Source organism: Suncus etruscus, chromosome 13, assembly GCF_024139225.1.
Source record: "Suncus etruscus isolate mSunEtr1 chromosome 13, mSunEtr1.pri.cur, whole genome shotgun sequence".
Taxonomy (NCBI): Eukaryota; Metazoa; Chordata; class Mammalia; order Eulipotyphla; family Soricidae; genus Suncus; species Suncus etruscus.
In genome coordinates, this window is record NC_064860.1 from 38,408,524 (window position 1) to 38,426,454 (window position 17,931).

General features: G+C 40.2%; 1 protein-coding gene across 1 annotated transcript in view; it reads left to right on the plus strand.

Annotated features, from left to right (window-relative positions):
* CCDC191 (coiled-coil domain containing 191) overlaps positions 1–17,931 on the plus strand; it is a 79,110-nt gene that overhangs the window by 50,099 nt on the left and 11,080 nt on the right. The window contains exons 10-13 of the mRNA XM_049785759.1: positions 200–636; positions 1,965–2,077; positions 4,118–4,200; positions 6,951–7,052. Coding sequence (XP_049641716.1) covers positions 200–636; positions 1,965–2,077; positions 4,118–4,200; positions 6,951–7,052 — 735 coding nt within the window. The remainder of the gene's footprint in view (positions 1–199; positions 637–1,964; positions 2,078–4,117; positions 4,201–6,950; positions 7,053–17,931) is intronic.

Here is a 17,931-nt window from a genome sequence, read left to right on the forward strand (position 1 = left end):
GAGACCAGAGATATGATATGATGGGTAAGGTGTTAAATCTGGATGGGCCTTGCATTCAGCCTATCCAGGTTCAATCTCCAGCACCCCATATGCTTCCACGAATCTCCAGGAAGGATCCTAGAATTTAGAGCCATGTGTAAGCCCTGAGCCCTTCTAGGAGTGACCCAATAACTAAAAGAAAAAAATCTGTCTTCTTTAGGTGAGCCTTGTACCCTCTTTGTGGGAAGAATCTCCATCAGGAAGAAGTAATTATGTGCCCAGTCCTCCTCTGGAAAGACCAACAAAGAGCAACTTGCAGGTTCCCTGCCAGAATGTCCTTGTGAATACATCTAACAATGTGCAGCACCAGCTCTTGGATGATGGCAGCAGACAGAAGCTCACAATCAGTAGCCAAAAAGAAGAACCCATCTGTGTAGGTCGTTTTTATAACCGCCATGTCTTCCAACAACAATTGATTGAGAAGCAAAAGAAAAAACTGCAGGAGCAGAAGAAAATAATTCTGAATCTGAAGGAAAAGCAGCGACTGACAGAGGCACGGTGGGCAGCAGAGCTTGCCACAGCAATGACCAGCACACAGTGCCGCCTCCTTTCAAATCCTAAAGAAGAGTCGAAAAGAAGTTGCCAAGGGCTTCCAAAGTATGTCCATTGTTATATAATTCTCTGACTCATTGGGGGAGGCGGGAGGCACTTTTGGTAGAGGGGATTGGGAACTTTTTTTGCCCAGCTTCTGGACTGCATGATCTCGCTTATTTTTCATTCAAAATAGTGAATGTTAAATGACAGGTACATATAAGTACTAATTCCAATGGCTACCTAGAAAGATTCAGTGAGACTTAGCATTTGTATTGTGCTTGCCTTTGTCAGCAAAGTCATGTTACTGTACCAGAAAATCAGAAAAATGTTTATGTACCCTTACTAGATTTCTCGGTTTCTTTTTGTTTGTTTTTTTGGGCCACACCCAGCAGTACTCAGGCGTTACTACTGGCTCTGCGCTCAGAAATCACTCCTGGCAGGCTCAGGGGACCATATGGGATGCTGGGGATCGAACCCTGGTCTGTCCCCGATTGTCTACATGCAAGGCAAATGCCTTACCACTGTGTGATCTCTCCAACCCCAGTTTCTGGGTTTCTGATTGTGTTTAGTACTGAGTATCAAGTAAGACAATTAATTCCAAATAGAGCAGCTTCTGGGCTGGTCATTTCCCTGTTTAAATTTGTAGTTGTGGGCTTTTTGGATATTGTTTTGTTTTGTTTTTGGACAACATCCAGTGACACTCAGGTGTTACTCCTAGCTCTGTGTTCAGAAATCACTTCTGACAGACTCAGGGGACCATATTGGGCGCTGGGGGTTGAACCCTACACACTATGCTATCACTCCAGTCCTAAATGTGTAGTTGTTTTGAGTAAAAGTATCAAAGTATCATTTAGCTTGGGATCAAAGCCATAGCACAGCAGTAGTGCGTTTGTTTTACACGTGGCCAACCTGGGACAGACCAGATTGGATTCCCAGCATCCCATATGGTCCCCCGAGCCTGCCAGGAGTGATTTCTTAGTGTAGAGCCAAGAGTAACTCCTGAGTACCACCAGATTTGGCCCAAAAACAAAACAAAAAAAAGTGTCACATAGCTAGAATGAGTCCACATTTCTCAAAAGCCATTTAAGAATTGCCCGAGACATAATCAATGTATATAATAAATAGCAGGATAAGGAAAGGTGTCATCTATTGATTTGAAACCCTGGGATGGAAGTCAGTCATGCTATGCTGTTGGCTCACATTGTATCTGCTTTGGCTAGTCCCTCAATCTCTTCATGCCTCACTATGTTACTCATTGAGTGGATACACTAATCCATAGTTATCTCAAGTAAGGATTAATTAAAATTAATGAAAAGCTTTGAGTTCTCTAGTTAAAATACTTTGAAGAAAATTATTGATCTGAAATTTTTTTTCCTATTTTCTCCCCATAGTCTGCCTGTGGCTTCCCCTGGGACTGAAGATAGTCAAAGTGATTTCCGAAATTCTCTTTTCAAATCCAAAAGGAGTCCAAGGCAGAAGATGACACCTCATCCCATACTGAAAGGCAGGATTGTTGTGGGGGTAGTCTTGATACTGGTTTTCTTCACTTCTGAAGTAGATGTGGAGATGGAAACCTGGCAACTCTTGGGTTTTGAAACTTGGCTATTCTAAGATGGGTAGTTATATGAGAAACAGAATACACAAGAGAGTTCCAAGACTTTTTCCTGCCCCTTCTGCCAAACTTTTTTTGGCCTTGCCCACCAATATTTAAAAAAAAGAAGATAATGAGAGTCACAAGGGTTTCTGTAATTTTGAGATTTGGATTATGAGAATGGTGAAGGGCAAATGGGACAGTTACACAAATAAAATTCTGAGTTTCTAAGGATATAAACTTGGATAAGATAATTTCTTATTGTCCTTGCTTTGTTAACATTAAAATTCCATCTAGAGAAATTTTGGGTAAAATAACATCATCTTATAATGAGTTTGCCTTGGTGGCAGGCTTTAGTAATGAAATCTGTAACCAAACAAAATAATATTTTTGATGCACCCTAGAAGTTTATTTAAGCCAAACAATATGAGAAAAGAAAGATCCTGAGAATCCACCTAGCATGTCTGCCAGCTGTTGTTACCATATGTACAGTCACACACTATACAAATGTTTGTAGATGGTGGTAGATACGTGGGCGATTATATTGTGGCTTAGAAATCTGCTTTTTCACCTATGAGATTACTGTCCTAATAAAAAGTGATATCATTTGAAAGGCACTATGCCTCAAATTAATTACTATAATGAGGAAATTAATAGTCCTTATATTAATTTCTTCCAGGATATGAACCATTTTGTACAGCCACCCTCCCGACCCCCCCCCCCATTCTAGGCTAATTGGGTCAGGCACTACCCAATTTAAAATATTATTTAGTCAAGGGGTTAACATATATTCAAACTCCAATATACATTTTGTTTATTTAGAGGGGAGGAAATTTGTTTTTCAGGCCACGTTTCCTGTACTTAGGGTTCATTCCTGGCACTGTGCTCAGGATTCCTGATGTGGGGGTAGGGGATTATATGTGATACTTGGGATTGAACCCAGGGCAGCTATATGCAAGGGAAATGTCTTAGCTATTGTACTCTCTCTTCAGCCCTCCAGACTATTTCTCAGGAAGTCTTTAATGATTAGAAAAGATAAAGAGCATATTACCAGAAATGCTGCATCTCAGGACTCTCTTTAGTTAATCCTCAAGTCTACTTATTCCTCCTTAAAGATGGCCTCTGTCCCACCATCTGTGACATATCTGGTGTTCTTTTTTCCTGCACAACACTTAAATCTGTAAGAAATAGCCTGAAGAGTTCCATGCTTATTAATTCTTGAAAATTAAACTTAAATTTTATTCTTTATAGCATGGCACAAGGAATCAAAAGTAATTATTGGCTGACTTAGATAAGTGAGCAGAATTTGACACTCCTCCCACCCATGCCTCTCCCTACGAAAGCCCTGACTGATCATAGAGTCATATTAGTAGACCATCTTGTACATTTGCTTCTTTTTGGATCGATATTTAATAGACTGTTAAGAACAGGAGTCAGACACTCAAATTTGCTCAGATGCCAGTTCTCCAAATGCCTAGTACAATTCCATTTCCTGCCCATCTGGATATAAAAGCCTTAAAACTAGATTAAAATATATTCATTGTGACCTCAAACTTTCATTTGTTTGTTATTGTTGTTCCATATACAGACATATGTATAGCGACTTAGGAAAAATTAGCAGACTTAACGGGATTTGAGGAGTAACTCCAATCTCAAAATATTTGTTAGATGTAATTAAAGTTTTCTACATTCATGAAAGGAATATAAATTAAATTTCTGGTTTCAGGTTTCAGAAACTAAATGTATAATCAAGGTAAATTATCTTATTTATGTATTTTACATAAATTATATATGTAAATTTTATATCTACCTATATATTCATATATATTTCTGAATGTGAACATTCAGCTTACAAAAAAACCTATAAATTACAATGAATTTTGCTATAGTATTGAGATATTTATTTTGCAGTGTGCCTTATAATTTTGATATTAGAATTTTTATATTTTCTAGCCATGGAAGAGAGAGCAGTTCAGCGAACAGAACGCAGACGAATCTTGGCAGAAAAGAAGAAGGAAAAAGAAGAAGAAAAATTGGTAATAAATTAAGAATACAAATTGAATCAAGGAAAAGGACTTGTATAGGTCTTTATTAAAAAACTAATCTTTGGATTGGAGAAATAGTACAGTGGGTAGGATGCTTTCCTTGCATGTAGCTGACCAGAATTCAAGCCTTGGCAACCTATATTTCCCAAGCATCGCCAACAATAATTCCTAAATGAAAAGTCAGGAGTCATCCCTGTACATTACTAGGTGTGGCCCCCTAAAAATAAAAAAAAAAAAAAACACAACAACTTTGAACTGGAGAGATAACTCAGTGGGCTGGATGGAGCATATGCTTTGCATACAGGAAGTCCAGGTTGAATCCTTGACACCACTTGGTTAGCTTAGCATTGCCAGGAACCACATGTAGTAAGCTGGGAGTAACCCCTGAATACCACTGGGTATGGCTCAGAAACAAATAAATAAAATAAACTTTAGGCTAATGAAGTAAGTTAAAGGACTAGAATATATGCTTTGCATGCTGGAATCCTAGATTTGATTCTTGGCACCTCATGTTCTTTCAATCAACACTAGAAACAACTCCCTCACACTTAGGAATAATTCTAAGTACTGCCAATGTGTCTCCCCTTCCTTCCCCATTATTTTAAGTAGGGGGTGTGAGGGGGACCATACTTAGCAATGCTGGGGACTAACTCCTGGTTCTACATTCAGATCACTCCTGGTGGGTTCTGGGGATCATATCAGGTACCAGGGATCAAACTCAAGTTAGACACATGCAAAACATGTGCTCTAACCACTGTATTATCTCTCTGGACCTCCCGCATTTTTTTTTAAACTTGCTTGTTTAAGTCTCTTGAATAGATGAAGTAGACCATTGTCTAGCTTTTAGCATGCTGACTTGAACTCTGACAATTTTAGAAAAATGAAAAGAGAAAACACAAACATCATTAGTGTAGGGGAGGAAAACTGAAATTTACTGAAATTGAGAGGAGCCAGTATCAAGGTTTAACTAAGACTAAGGTGTTAAAAGTTCATTTCAGGGGGCCGGAGAGATAGCATGGAGGTAAGGCGTTTGCCTTTCATGCAGGAGGTCATCGGTTCGAATCCCGGCGCCCCATATGGTCCCCTGTGCCTGCCAGGAGCAATTTCTGAGCCTGGAGCCAGGAATAACCCCTGAGCACTGCCAGGTGTGACCCAATAACCAAAAAAAAAAAAAAAAAAAAAAGTTCATTTCAATTTGATGAGTTTACAATTATAAATAATCCTCATCTAAAAAAATAATAATCCTTATCTTCTGAAGTTTTGATCTAGACTTTCAGAAAAAATATTTTTATTGTTAAGAAAAATTAACAGGAGCCAAAGTGATAGCACAGAGGTAGAGCATTTGCTTTGCACGTGGCTAACACTGGACGGACTCCAATTTGATTCCCAGCATCCCATATGGTCTCCAAAGCCTGCCAGGAGCAATTCTTTTTTTTTTTTTTTTTTTTTTTTTTTTTTGGTTTTTGGGTCACACCCGGCAGTGCTCAGGGGCCACTCCTGGCTCCATGCTCAGAAATTGCTCCTGGCAGGCACGGGGGACCATATGGGACGCCGGGATTCGAACCGATGACCTTCTGCATGAAAGGCAAACGCCTTACCTCCATGCTATCTCTCCGGCCCCTGGAGCAATTCTGAGCTCAGAGCCAGGAGTAACCCCTGAGCGCCACCGTGAGTGACCCACCCCCCCCCAAAGAAAATGAAAGAAAAAGAAAAGAAAAAAAAATTTTTTAATTATGAGAACAAAGATGCAAAGAAAGAGGACAAGGTAAAGTTACAGTGGAAGGACAATCACCCATAAACAGAATTCTCAGTAGTCCTATTGCTGATATCTTAACTTTGAACTTTCAGCCAAAGAACATTAAGAAAAATAAAACAGAACCTATGTACAATTGCTTTGTCCCTCAAGTCCCCAGATTGTAGTACATAATATAAGAAAAGAAAATTTAACAGATCAGATAAATCATGAGTATTTTCTTAGTGAAATGAAAATTTTCCCCATACTATATATAGTTTGGACTCAGTAATTCACAGGTGAAAATAATTAAAAGCAGTGTTGAGAAGACAGCTCGTACAACTGAAGTACACACCTTGCATGTGGGGAGGCCTGGATTTCATCCCCTCTCATGGTCCCTTAATCACCTCCAACAGTGACCCTCTAGGCACTGTGCTAGCTGGAATAGCCACTGAGCACTGCCTGATGTGGCACATAAGCTTAAATAAATAAATCAGGAAAAGAAAAGGAAAAGATCATCTTGTGATGAAAAATTAGATTATTTTCTTATTTAGCCTCCCATTTCCAAGTAGAAAAGTGTTAATATTATAACTAATGATTAGGTTTCTACATTTATCACTAAATTCTAGACTTTGGGGACCAGAGCAATAGTATAACAGGTAGGTTGCTTGCTTTGCATGCACGTGACCTGGCCTCAGTCTTCAGCACCATATGGTCCCACACACAACACAGGAGTGATCCCCGAGTGCAGAGCCAGAAACAAGCCCTGAGCACCATTCAGTGTGGCCCCCAAACATGCACTCTCTAGCTTTAGAATATTCTCAGTAATGATGGCTTTGACTGTTTATTCTTCATAAAGGTTTTCTTCCTGAGCCTTTAGAGCCTCAATGATTTTCATGTTGTTTCTGTTGAATTTATCCCAAAGTAGTTTTCGAAAGATACAGTGGCACTTTCCTCATATTATTGTGAAAAGTACTTTCTGATTTTTACAAATTCTAATTTTTATTAGGCCCAACTAAAGGCCCAAGAGGAGGAGCGGCAGAAGAGGGTGGCAGAAGAAAAGGAAGCCCAGCTTAAGAAAAAAAGAGAAGAGAAGAGACTGAATAAGATGGTTAGTAGTATCTGTTCTCTCCTGGAGCCTAATGTTTGCAGTCTTGTGGCCTTGTATGCCTCTCCAATTATAAAACTGAAGTCTAGAAAGTGTAAGGCTCGGTAGTCCAGATGCTGCTCCGATGCAGAGAAATGAAGAGACAGTCACTCAGGCAAAAGTTCAAGTGGGTTCTTTATTCTGGCCAGCCAGGGTCCAGTGTCCGTTCAGAATGGAACAGAGACAAAAGAACCACGTGGCTCTCTTTGTTCATCCTTATATACCATAAGAAGGGGAGAGGGGGGAGGGGGAGGGATGATTTCCTTATAAAGGCATAACATCCGCTAAGGTAGTACAAGTTCCTTATAAGGGCATAACATCCACTGAGGTAGTACAAGTTATCACATGAGCTTAGGGTTGATATAAACGTCCTTTTTAGGACAAAAAAGGTTAGATACAAAAAGCAGGTATAAGCATAGAAAATTATAGAATTCTGGTTACAAAACCTGACCTTTAAGTTCCATGAGCTACAGCAGTAGGGGCTGGTGTAACTAGTTGTTGACTTCCCTTTTCAAAAGCTCTTTTTTACCTTTTCCTTCTTTCCTTACCTTTGTTACTAAAAATCTTCTCCAGATGTTAGCAAAACGTGTAACTTCTGAGTTAACCTTCTTGAACCTGGCCCTATTCTCTTCACTCAAGATAGTTAGGTCCCCCATTTTGACTCTAAACTGTATTTCCTTCAAAGCATCATTGGAGCTTATCCTATATATCTTTTGTGGTTTGTTTTGTGTTGGATTTCAAAGAAAGGCTGAAGCCCTTTCCCTTTTAAACCTTTTTAACAAAGGTAGGTTGCTGAGTATTTCTACTATGTTCCAAGAATAGGGGCCGTTAAAAACTGAAGAGGCTCAGATGATTATCTTCTGGTGTCCTGATTCATCAGGGACTAGATAATCTAAAAAGGCCTCAGTCAACAGATTATACTACCTAGTTGCATACCAACTTTTTCACTTGCCTCCTTTTTTCCCTTCTCCTGATATTTGTACTTCTGTTACATTTCCTGACGTTGACCCACAGCTCTTATTTGATCTTGCTGATTTCAGTAGTCTATCTCTTTCTATGGTTCATCATTGTGACTAGGATGTGCCTGGGTTGTTGGTTTTTATTTGGGGATCTTTTAGCTGGTACTCTTCCAGTATCCAGGATGGGGCTGCATGTACTCTCTAGCTTTGGAAACTTCTCAGTAATGATGTCTTTGACTGTTTATTCTTCATAAAGGTTTTCTTCCTGAGCCTCTAGGGCCTCAATGACTCTCATGTTGCTTCTGTTGAATTTATCCCGAAGTTCTATTCTTGTCCGCTTATTTTGAGGATTTTTTCCAGTTAAGGCTCTTTTCCAACTTCTGTTATATGGAGGTCTTATGAAGCTCATCTTCCAGCTCACTGATTCTATCCTCAGCAGCTGTTACTTTGCTGGTCAGATCTTCAGTGAGTTTTTCATTTTGCATATCAAGTTTTTTAGTTCTGTCATTTCTGCTTGAAGTTTTCTCATTTTCACTCTTGTATCCTCTTAAGCTTATGGGCTGTCAGTTTTATGTTGAGGAGTTCCTTGTACATCCTCAACATTTCTCTCTTAAGTCCTTATCAGAGGGGCTATGTAGGTGACTGCTACTAGTTGGTCTTCAGAACTACCATGGTGGGGTTCTGCATTGCTTTCCCATTGTGACCTTTGCAGAGTATTGGTGGTTTTTTATGTGTTGTGGTGGATCTTTGATGTTATTGTAGTTTTCACTTCTTTTCCTTTTACCTTAGTTTCTATTCTGTTACCTCAGGTTCAAGTACTTTCTTCTTGGGTGTGTCAAGTTTAGCGGTGAATCCACTGTTAACTGTCATTTCTGTTAATGTGTATTTTCTATAATTTTCATTCAAATTTAAAATAGTTTCCAAGTGTTTGCTAAAATTACCTATCTGATTTTGAATGATCATGACCTTTTCCATTAGAATACTTAATGTTATTATAATTTAAAATTCCCTAATAGTTCAGCTTTTTCTGTCTAATATCAATCTGATTATAGCTTTATCTTTTCCGATTGTTTATTTCTTGTCTTTACAAAGTCTTATATTTTGTGTTGTTGAAAACCAAATACTTGGTTCAGGGCAACAGAAAATAAGTTGTACAGCGCAATAGAAACTAAGATAAGTAGCCTCTAGTATGGAGATTTATGTTAATCTAGCATGGAGTTTGGCTGTGTTTGAGTATGCTGTTGCTATGGTTACCACTGTTGAGGATTATTGTTGCCATGGGTACAACAGACTTCAGTTTCCTCTAGTCACTTTGTTTTTGTCTCTGCTTTTGGCTTTAGGTTTTCCCTTTGTGCTGTTCTTCTGATTTTCTCTCTTGCAGCTCTCCCAGCTGTACTGCACTGTTATTGCTGGAGATTTTTTAGCTGATTGGAGTATGGATGGGTGGGGACAGGGAGGGTTTCCTAAATTGCTGGTTAAGTTTTCAATTCATTCACAAGGGTTTCTGCTGCTACTCTAGGGATCTAGTTTTTTCCTGCTTCTCTGTCTCCCCCCCCCCCGCCCCCCCAACACACACCTGTATTATCACTGGCTCAGTCTGTCACCTTGAAACCTTTGCCTGTGAGGCTTCCTCTGCACCTAGGTGAGATCAGGGGGGCAGAGTTCCCTTCCCCACAAGTATTGTATTCCACTAGTGCCCTCAGGTGGTGGCTGCTTGAAGCTGAAACCTTTTGTTTCCTAAAAGAGAATGCCCTGGGCAGGTTTTATTTACTGTGACTGTCTTTCACTTTCTCTCAGAATTATGGGTGGGGACTTTATTAAGATACTCCCTGATCCACTCTGTGAAAGCCTCTGGAAACAAACAAACAACGACAAAAACAAAACAAAACAAAAACATGTTTACCCCAGTGGGACTGTTATCTGGAACTTCATTCTTCTCTGATGGCCTCTTCCCCTTAGCCTCACAGGGATCTCAAACTCAATTTACCTGGGGGCCGCAGGAGGCAAAGTCAGGGTGATCCTTGAGTGCAAAGTCAGTAGTAAGCCTTGAACATTGGGGGGGGGGGGGTGTGTGTGACCCAAACAACTAAAACAAAACAAAACAAAAAAAGATTCCTCTAGGGCAGGGCCACAAAATGTTGTATGGAGGGCTCTTTGCAGCCTGCGAGTTTGTGACCCCTTCTAGCAGTTGGGAAACTTTCTTGTGTTATAGTCTTCCTTGATTGCTATCTGGTCCCTTTGTTCTTAGAAAAACAAATGCTTGGGTACCTTGCCTTGGGAAGGCTTGTTCTCAAAAAGGTAACTTATTGTCTGTGACCATCCCCACCTCCTTTACTGGAAACTGCCTAGGAAAAGCAAGTAGAATGAGAAATATATTACCAGCTATTAGATTGTTTACTTACACTATGCCAAATCCATCCCTTATCTTTAAAGAAAGGTGAAATTGGGGTTCAAAAAGAGTAGTACCAGGGTTAATGCTCTTGCTTTGCATGTAGTCAATCCCAGTTCAATTTCTGACACCACATATAATATCTCCAGCACTTAAAGGAAAGACCCCAGAACACTATCTGATCCAGCCAAAATCAGCCCCATGTACCCCCCAAAAGAGGTAAAATATAATTTTAGTTAAAACCAAACCACACCAAAAAGTTTTTTTGGGTGGGGAGGTCACACCCAGCAGTGCTCAGGGGTTACTCCATGCTCTATGCTCAGAAATCGCTCCTGGCAGGCTTGGGGGATCATATGGGATGCCGGGATTCAAACCAACGTCCTTCTGCATGCAAGGCAAACACCCTATCTCCATGCTGTCTCTCCAGCTTTCAAAAAGATTTTTTGATGTAGACTGTATTTTATATAATCAGATCTTTGTAGATGTTTTGTTTGAAATTGATGCATTCAAGGTACTTGAACCTTTGTGGTTGCTTTGGTTTGGTTTGGTTTTGGTTTTTGGGCCTTACCCAGTGGCTCAGGGGTTACTTCTGGCTCTGCACTCAGAAATCACTCCTAGCAGGCTCAGAGGACAATATGGGATGCTGGGGATCGAATCTGGATCTGCTACATGCAAGGCAAATGCCCTACCTACTTTGATATCACTCCTACTCCAGTGTTCAGCTTCAAATCTAAAATCAGCTTAATATAATACAGGAATTAAGGTGCTAGTCTTGCATGCAATGCAGACCTTGGTTCAGCCTTTTGCATTAGCATGTTATCCTCTTACACCAGTAAGTAGCCCTTGAGCACAGAGCAAGGAGTAACACTTTAGTATAGCCGAAGTATGGCTCAAACCCCTCCCCCCCAGAGTAGTACCCCCCTCAAGTAAAATGTGGTTGGTCATTGTATCCTTTAAGTTTTTTTCTCCCCTCCCCTCTGTATCCTTTAATTTATGAAAAAAATATATATTTGGCACATTGCATTTATCTTCACTTTATCCCTGTTATCTATTTTTCTAATAATATCTTTATTTAAGCACCATGGTTACAAACATGTTTATAGATGGGTTTCAGTATTAAAAAATACACCCCTTATGACTGAAACCCAGCTTCAAACATGCTTATGACTAAAACCCAACTTCAAACATGTTTGTAATCATGGTGCCTAAATAAAGATATTATTAAAACAAAAAAAAAGGGGGCCAGAGAGATAGCACAGTGGTATTTGCCTTGCACGCTGCTGATCCAGAACTGATGGTGGTTCGAATCCTGGCATTCCATATGGTCCCCCATGCCTGCCAGGAGCGATTTTTGAGTGCAGAGCCAGGAGTAACTCCTGCGTGCCACCAGGTGTGACCCAAAAACCAAAAAGAAAAGAAAAAAAAGGACATACCACATCACTTGTTATCTTTTTTTTTTTAATTTATTTAAACACCTTAATTACATACATGATTGTGTTTGGGTTTCAGTCATGTAAAGAACACCACCCATCACCAGTGCAACATTCCCACCACCAATGTCCCAAGTCTCTCTTCGCCCCACCCGACCCCCGCCTGTACTCTAGACAGGCTCTCCATTTTCCTCATACATTCTCATTATTAGGACAGTTCAAAATGTAGTTATTTCCCTAACTAAACTCATCACTCTTTGTGGTGAGCTTCCTGAGGTGAGCTGGAACTTCCAGCTCTTTTCTCTTTTGTGTCTGAAAATTATTATTACAAGAGTGTCTTTCATTTTTCTTAAAACCCATAGATGAGTGAGACCATTCTGCGTTTTTCTCTCTCTCTCTCTGACTTATTTCACTCAGCATAATAGATTCCGTGTACATCCATGTATAGGAAAATTTCATGACTTCATCTCTCCTGACAGCTGCATAATATTCCATTGTGTATATGTACCACAGTTTCTTTAGCCATTCGTCTGTTGAAGGGCCTCTTGGTTGTTTCCAGAGTCTTGCTATGGTAAATAGTGCTGCAATGAATATAGGTGTAAGGAAGGGGTTTTTGTATTGTATTTTTGTGTTCCTAGGGTATATTCCTAGGAGTGGTATAGCTGGATCGTATGGGAGCTCGATTTCCAGTTTTTGGAGGAATCTCCATATCGCTTTCCATAAAGGTTGAACTAGACGGCATTCCCACCAGCAGTGGATAAGAGTTCCTTTCTCTCCACATCCCCGCCAACACTGTTTGTTCTCGTTCTTTGTGATGTGTGCCATTCTCTGGGGTGTGAGGTGGTATCTCAACAGACACTTTGACAAAGAAGAAATACACATGGCCAAAAGACACATGAAAAAATGTTCCACATCACTAATCATTAGGGAGATGCAAATCACTTGTTATCTTTTATTTTTACCTCCTTGCAGACTTGATATTGACAAGTCCAGAAACAACCTCTAAGTCATAGCAGTGCTATTCTTATAGTCATCAAATATCTCAGTGACTTTCCATGTTTTACATTTGTGGGGAGCACTGGGCACAGTTTCAAACCACTGAAATAGATACTAATACTTAAAGACTAATAATACCTGCTCTGACTTCTCCAGATCAGATTAAACCCTGGATGTGTTTGATGGAAACTTCTCTCACTTCTATAGCTGAGCACTATTTTTCTCTCTAAGTTTTATCAGCAAATTGTCTGACACATATATTCACATGAAAATTCAGCCTTACTGCTGAGTAAAGGTCTCTGGGATAAACATGTGTGTTTCTTTAAATAGAAAAAATACAAAAGAAGATGATTCAATACAAGGAAATAGGAAATTCTCCTTTTTGTTTTGTTTTGTTGTCTGTTGTTTGTTTGGTGGCCACACCCAGCAATGATCAGTATTCTGATTCTCCTCCCAGGAATTAATCCTGGTGGGTTCAGGAACCACTGGTAATAATGAGAATTGAACCTGGGTGGGCTGCAGGCAAGACAGGCAGACTACCCACTGTACTATCGCTTTGGCCCTTTACTGTCTTGAATATGGTCCCACAACATGAATTTGAACAACCTGAATTATTTTTTGAGACAAAATCATGATCTATATCTATAAACAGTCACAGTTGAAATAAATGAGATTGGAATAGTAAAAAATAATATAAAGGAAGTTTTGTGATACCAATTTAAGGATGAAGGAACTGAAGAATTCCTCAGTGATAAGCCCATGACAATTTTTTTTCTCCATATAAGGAGAAAGAGGCAGGGGGCAAGATATGGCTGTTTGTGAGAAAGAACCTTATATCCTCTAGTGAGAGTAGAAAGTGCTACATGGCACAGCCTTATTGTAGGTGATGTACATGAAGTAGGAAGAAGAGACGTGGCATCCTTGAAAAGAAGTATACTGCTTCCCCCTTTACTGCAGTCACCTAGGAATTGTCTAGAAAAATCTAGGACTGATTAGAGTTTGTTTGAGCCCCTGCACAGTATAGACCACATCTCTCACTAGCCCCACAATGCAGCTGTTAAGCTGCACCTGAAGTCCATTTGTTTTGCCAGGTGTGGAAGTTTTGAGGGAAACTGCTACCCAATTTCTTGGGGAGTCATGAACTAAAGCCAGAGTGAGGAATTGCTCTTGCAGGAAAGGAAAGTCAGTCCCCAGTTCTACTCAGGCTTTTCAGGTCTTTCATCTTCCCTCACAGAAAAGAACTTCAGGAAAAGATGAATAGTGAAGTAAAATAGTTTTATTTAAGAGTCTGAGAAAAACAAGAGAGAATAAAATATTCAAGAGAGAGTTAGGAATTCTCCAGAGGCAGAGAGAGCCTAAAGTACACATCTCAGGTAGAGAGAGATGCAGGCCATTCTCAGAATGGTGAAGTTCCCCACTTTCCTTTGTAGACTTGATTTTATAGATTCTCTCTCAAGTTGTCCCACCTGGGTCTTTCTACCTAGATAAGAGCATTGGTGCGAGGTGTTGTCAAGGAGAAAAGTTAAAAATTTGGGGGCCGGAGAGATAGTATGGAGGTAAGACGTTTGCCTTGCATGCAGAAGGACAGTGGTTCAAATCTCGGCATCCCATGTGGTCTCTCAAGCCTGCCAGGAGTGATTTCTGAGCGTAGAGCCTGGAGTAATCCCTGAGTGCCAAAAAATAACAAAGACATAACAAAAAGATTTTAATTTGGCAACAAGGAGATTATTTATGACCTAATCAAGAATGTTTTCAATGGAATGCTGAAAAGGGAGTTCCATTTCCATGAATTAAGGGAATGTAGGAGGTAAGGAACCAGAAACATAATCAGATAAAGATTAGGATCAAAAAAGAATTTTTTGGGTTGATGGTAACATTTGGGTATTTTATTTTATTTTGCTTATTAAAGATGGGAGAGACAAGGTTTTATTTGCATATTGGTAGGAGTGATCTAGTAATGAGAGAAATTCATGATGCACAGCAGAGGGTGTAATTATAGAACTGTAAGTCAGAATATGTTCCAGAGCACAAAATTGTGTGGCTTATAATGGTTCATAGAAACTGGAGAGTTTATAGAGTTTTCTTAATTCTTTTTGTAATTTTTGGCTTTTCAAAGCAGTCATGGCTAATACTGATATACATGCAAATGAATTTGAGCTTTTTTTTAAATGTGTTCATTTTTTAAATAACAAATCAGAAACAAACCCAGTTTTGTATATGTTTAGCCTGAGTTATGTTTCTTAAAACCCTAACCATATAGATTCATCCTCATTATAAATGCTGCTTCAAAGCAGATAGCATCGTATCTTGTAAGTCTTGCAAGGGTAATACATTTCATAAAGAACTGTTCTGTTCTTCAACATCATCTCCCTGGGGAAGTGCCTGTGGGGCGGGGAGGACTGGTAAAAATCTGCCACTTACAAAGCCAGCTTAACCTGAGGTTAACTGTTTCACTTGATCTACACAACATGGGACCTGATTCCCACTACTGAGTTTTTGGGGCCCTCGCCTCAGGCTGTCATGAGAACTTCTCTTTGTAGAAAAAAGAAAGTTAGTCCCTTTACTCAGGGTTCCCAGTTTGTTGTTTACCATCACAGAAAAGAGTTTTAGAAGGAGATGAGTAGTAAAGTAAAAATAGTCTTATTTAGGAAATAGGAAAGAGGGGAGAAGGGAGAAAGGAAAAGGGGGGGGGGAGAAAGATGGGGGAGAGGGAGAGAGAGAGGGAGAAGGTACCCCATAAAGTAAAATAATGTAATTATTCAGGCCAACTTGGGTTGTGGGCATTTCCAAAATGGGATTGTGTACTACTTATTTTTATAAAGTTTGTTTTATAGTACTTTCTCAAAATGCACCTCTTTAGCCTTTCTAAAATTTAGATAAGACTATTGCTAGAATACTGATATTGTCAGGGAAAAAAGAACTTTGAATTTATAATGGTTTTCTTTCAACTTATTTTATTTTCTTTCTGATTTTATAATACCATGATTTAACAACTTGTTCATAATACAGTTGTCTCAGGCAACTGTGCTCAGGGGTCACATAGGACAGCCTTGCAGGCTGGAGATACAGCACAGTAGTAGGGCATTTGCCTTGCATGCAGCGGACCCAGTACAGACGGTGGTTCAAATCCTGGCGTCTCATATGGTCCCCCATGCCTGCCAGGAAGCGATTTCTGAATGCAGAGCCAGGAGTAACCCCTAAGCGCTGCCGGGTGTGACCCCCCTCAAAGAAAGTCTTTTTGCATTGTATTCTTGATACCAGTGAGCATCATATAATGGCCACTATTTTATTTATTTATTTTGTTTTTTGGGTCACATCCGGCAGTGCTCAGGGGTTACTCCTGGCTCTCTGCTCAGAAATCACCCCCCGCAGCCTCGGGGGACCATATGGGATGCCCGGATTCAAACCACCATCCTTCTGCATGAAAGGCAAACACCTTACCTCCAATGCTATCTCTCTGGCCCCCACTATTTTATTATTTTTTTATTTATTTGGGGTTTTTTTGTTTGTTTTTTGTTTTTTGTTTTGGGCCACACCCGGTGATGTTAGGGGTTACTCCTGGCTGTCTGCTCAGAAATAGCTTCTGGCAGGCACGGGGGACCATATGGGACACCGGGATTCGAACCAACCACCTTAGGTCCTGGATCGGCTGCTTGCAAGGCAAACACCGCTGTGCTATCTCTCCGGCCCCTATTTTATTTTTATCATTTTCTGGGTAAATCATTCAAATGGGCTGAGATTTATGTCAAGCTTTTATTTTTCTAATTTTTATTATAGTACCGTGATTTCCCAAGTTATTCATTATACCATTGTCTTAGACATTAAATATTCAAGCACCAATCCCACCACCAATGTGACCTTCCCTTTACCCACCATCTTCTTCCCACCACTATAGCCTGCCTCCATGCAGCATAAATTTACTTCTTACTGCTTGATAACACAAAAGCAAATGGAGTTTCCAAAACTTACATCAACAGAATTGAAATGGTTATCTCTCTCCATGATGTTACTAAAGTCAGTGTCTAAGGATTTAATGGACTATGGTTGTTGCTAGTTGAACCTTCTGTGTTACTTTTTAGGCTCACTAAAGTGAGTAGATTACTATGTAGCTTTCTCCTCAGATTTCCTGTGATACTATTGGGTTGACACTACTATAAAATATTAAGGTGTCATGTGGCCATGCACCAGGGTTTATAGATCTAAAATTTGGTGGCTTGGAATTTTTTAAGGCTCAGTCTCTGAACTGGACTGTTTTTATTGGAGAGTGTAGGGGGTGGTGTTTGGCTGATGTGGTTCATTAAGAAAGGGCAATCTCAGGGCCGGAGCAATAGCGCAGTGGTAGGGCATTTGCCTTGCACACAGCTGACCCAGGATAGACCTCAGTTTGATCTCTGGCGTCCCATATGGTCTCCCAAACCAGGAGCGATTTCTGAGTGTATAGCCAAGAGTAACCCTCGGCATCACCAGGTGTGCCGCGCCCCCCCAAAAAAATTAAAGGGGAATTTCAACCCTTCTCCCCAGAGGGGGCCACAGAAATATAAGCTAGTACAATACTACCTGGGAATTATTAGCAGCCATTATTTTCTTATGAAACTTGGTGGAGGAGCCTTGTCATTTTTGCTGGGAAGAAAGCAGTAGTGGGCAAGGGCTGCTATGTTTTCCAGTGCGGGAGTTGTGGGAGGCTTGACCCAACCCTATTTTACAAAGAAAGGCCTGGTGTTTTCAGCCCTGTAGTTCATCTCACCTGAGACTTAGCTGCTCATATTATTTGATTTCAGTTGATGGAGCTGGGCCATTTTTGTCAGAAGATATATGGGGTGGCATTGAAATGCTAAGCATTTGTTTGGAACATATTCTGTTCCTTCTTTTCCCTTGACACTGTGCTGGTTTCTGTGCATTAGATAAACAGCCACCCACCACCATTCCCACAACCCCTATAGTCCCTGTTCTGGTGTAGGAGTTAAACCTCTTTATTCAGTCTGGCTCAAGATCTTAATCTCTCAGTCGTCTGTGATGCTACCACCTATTGTCATCTTTCAGACCCAGCAGTGTTCTAAAGGAAAGGCACA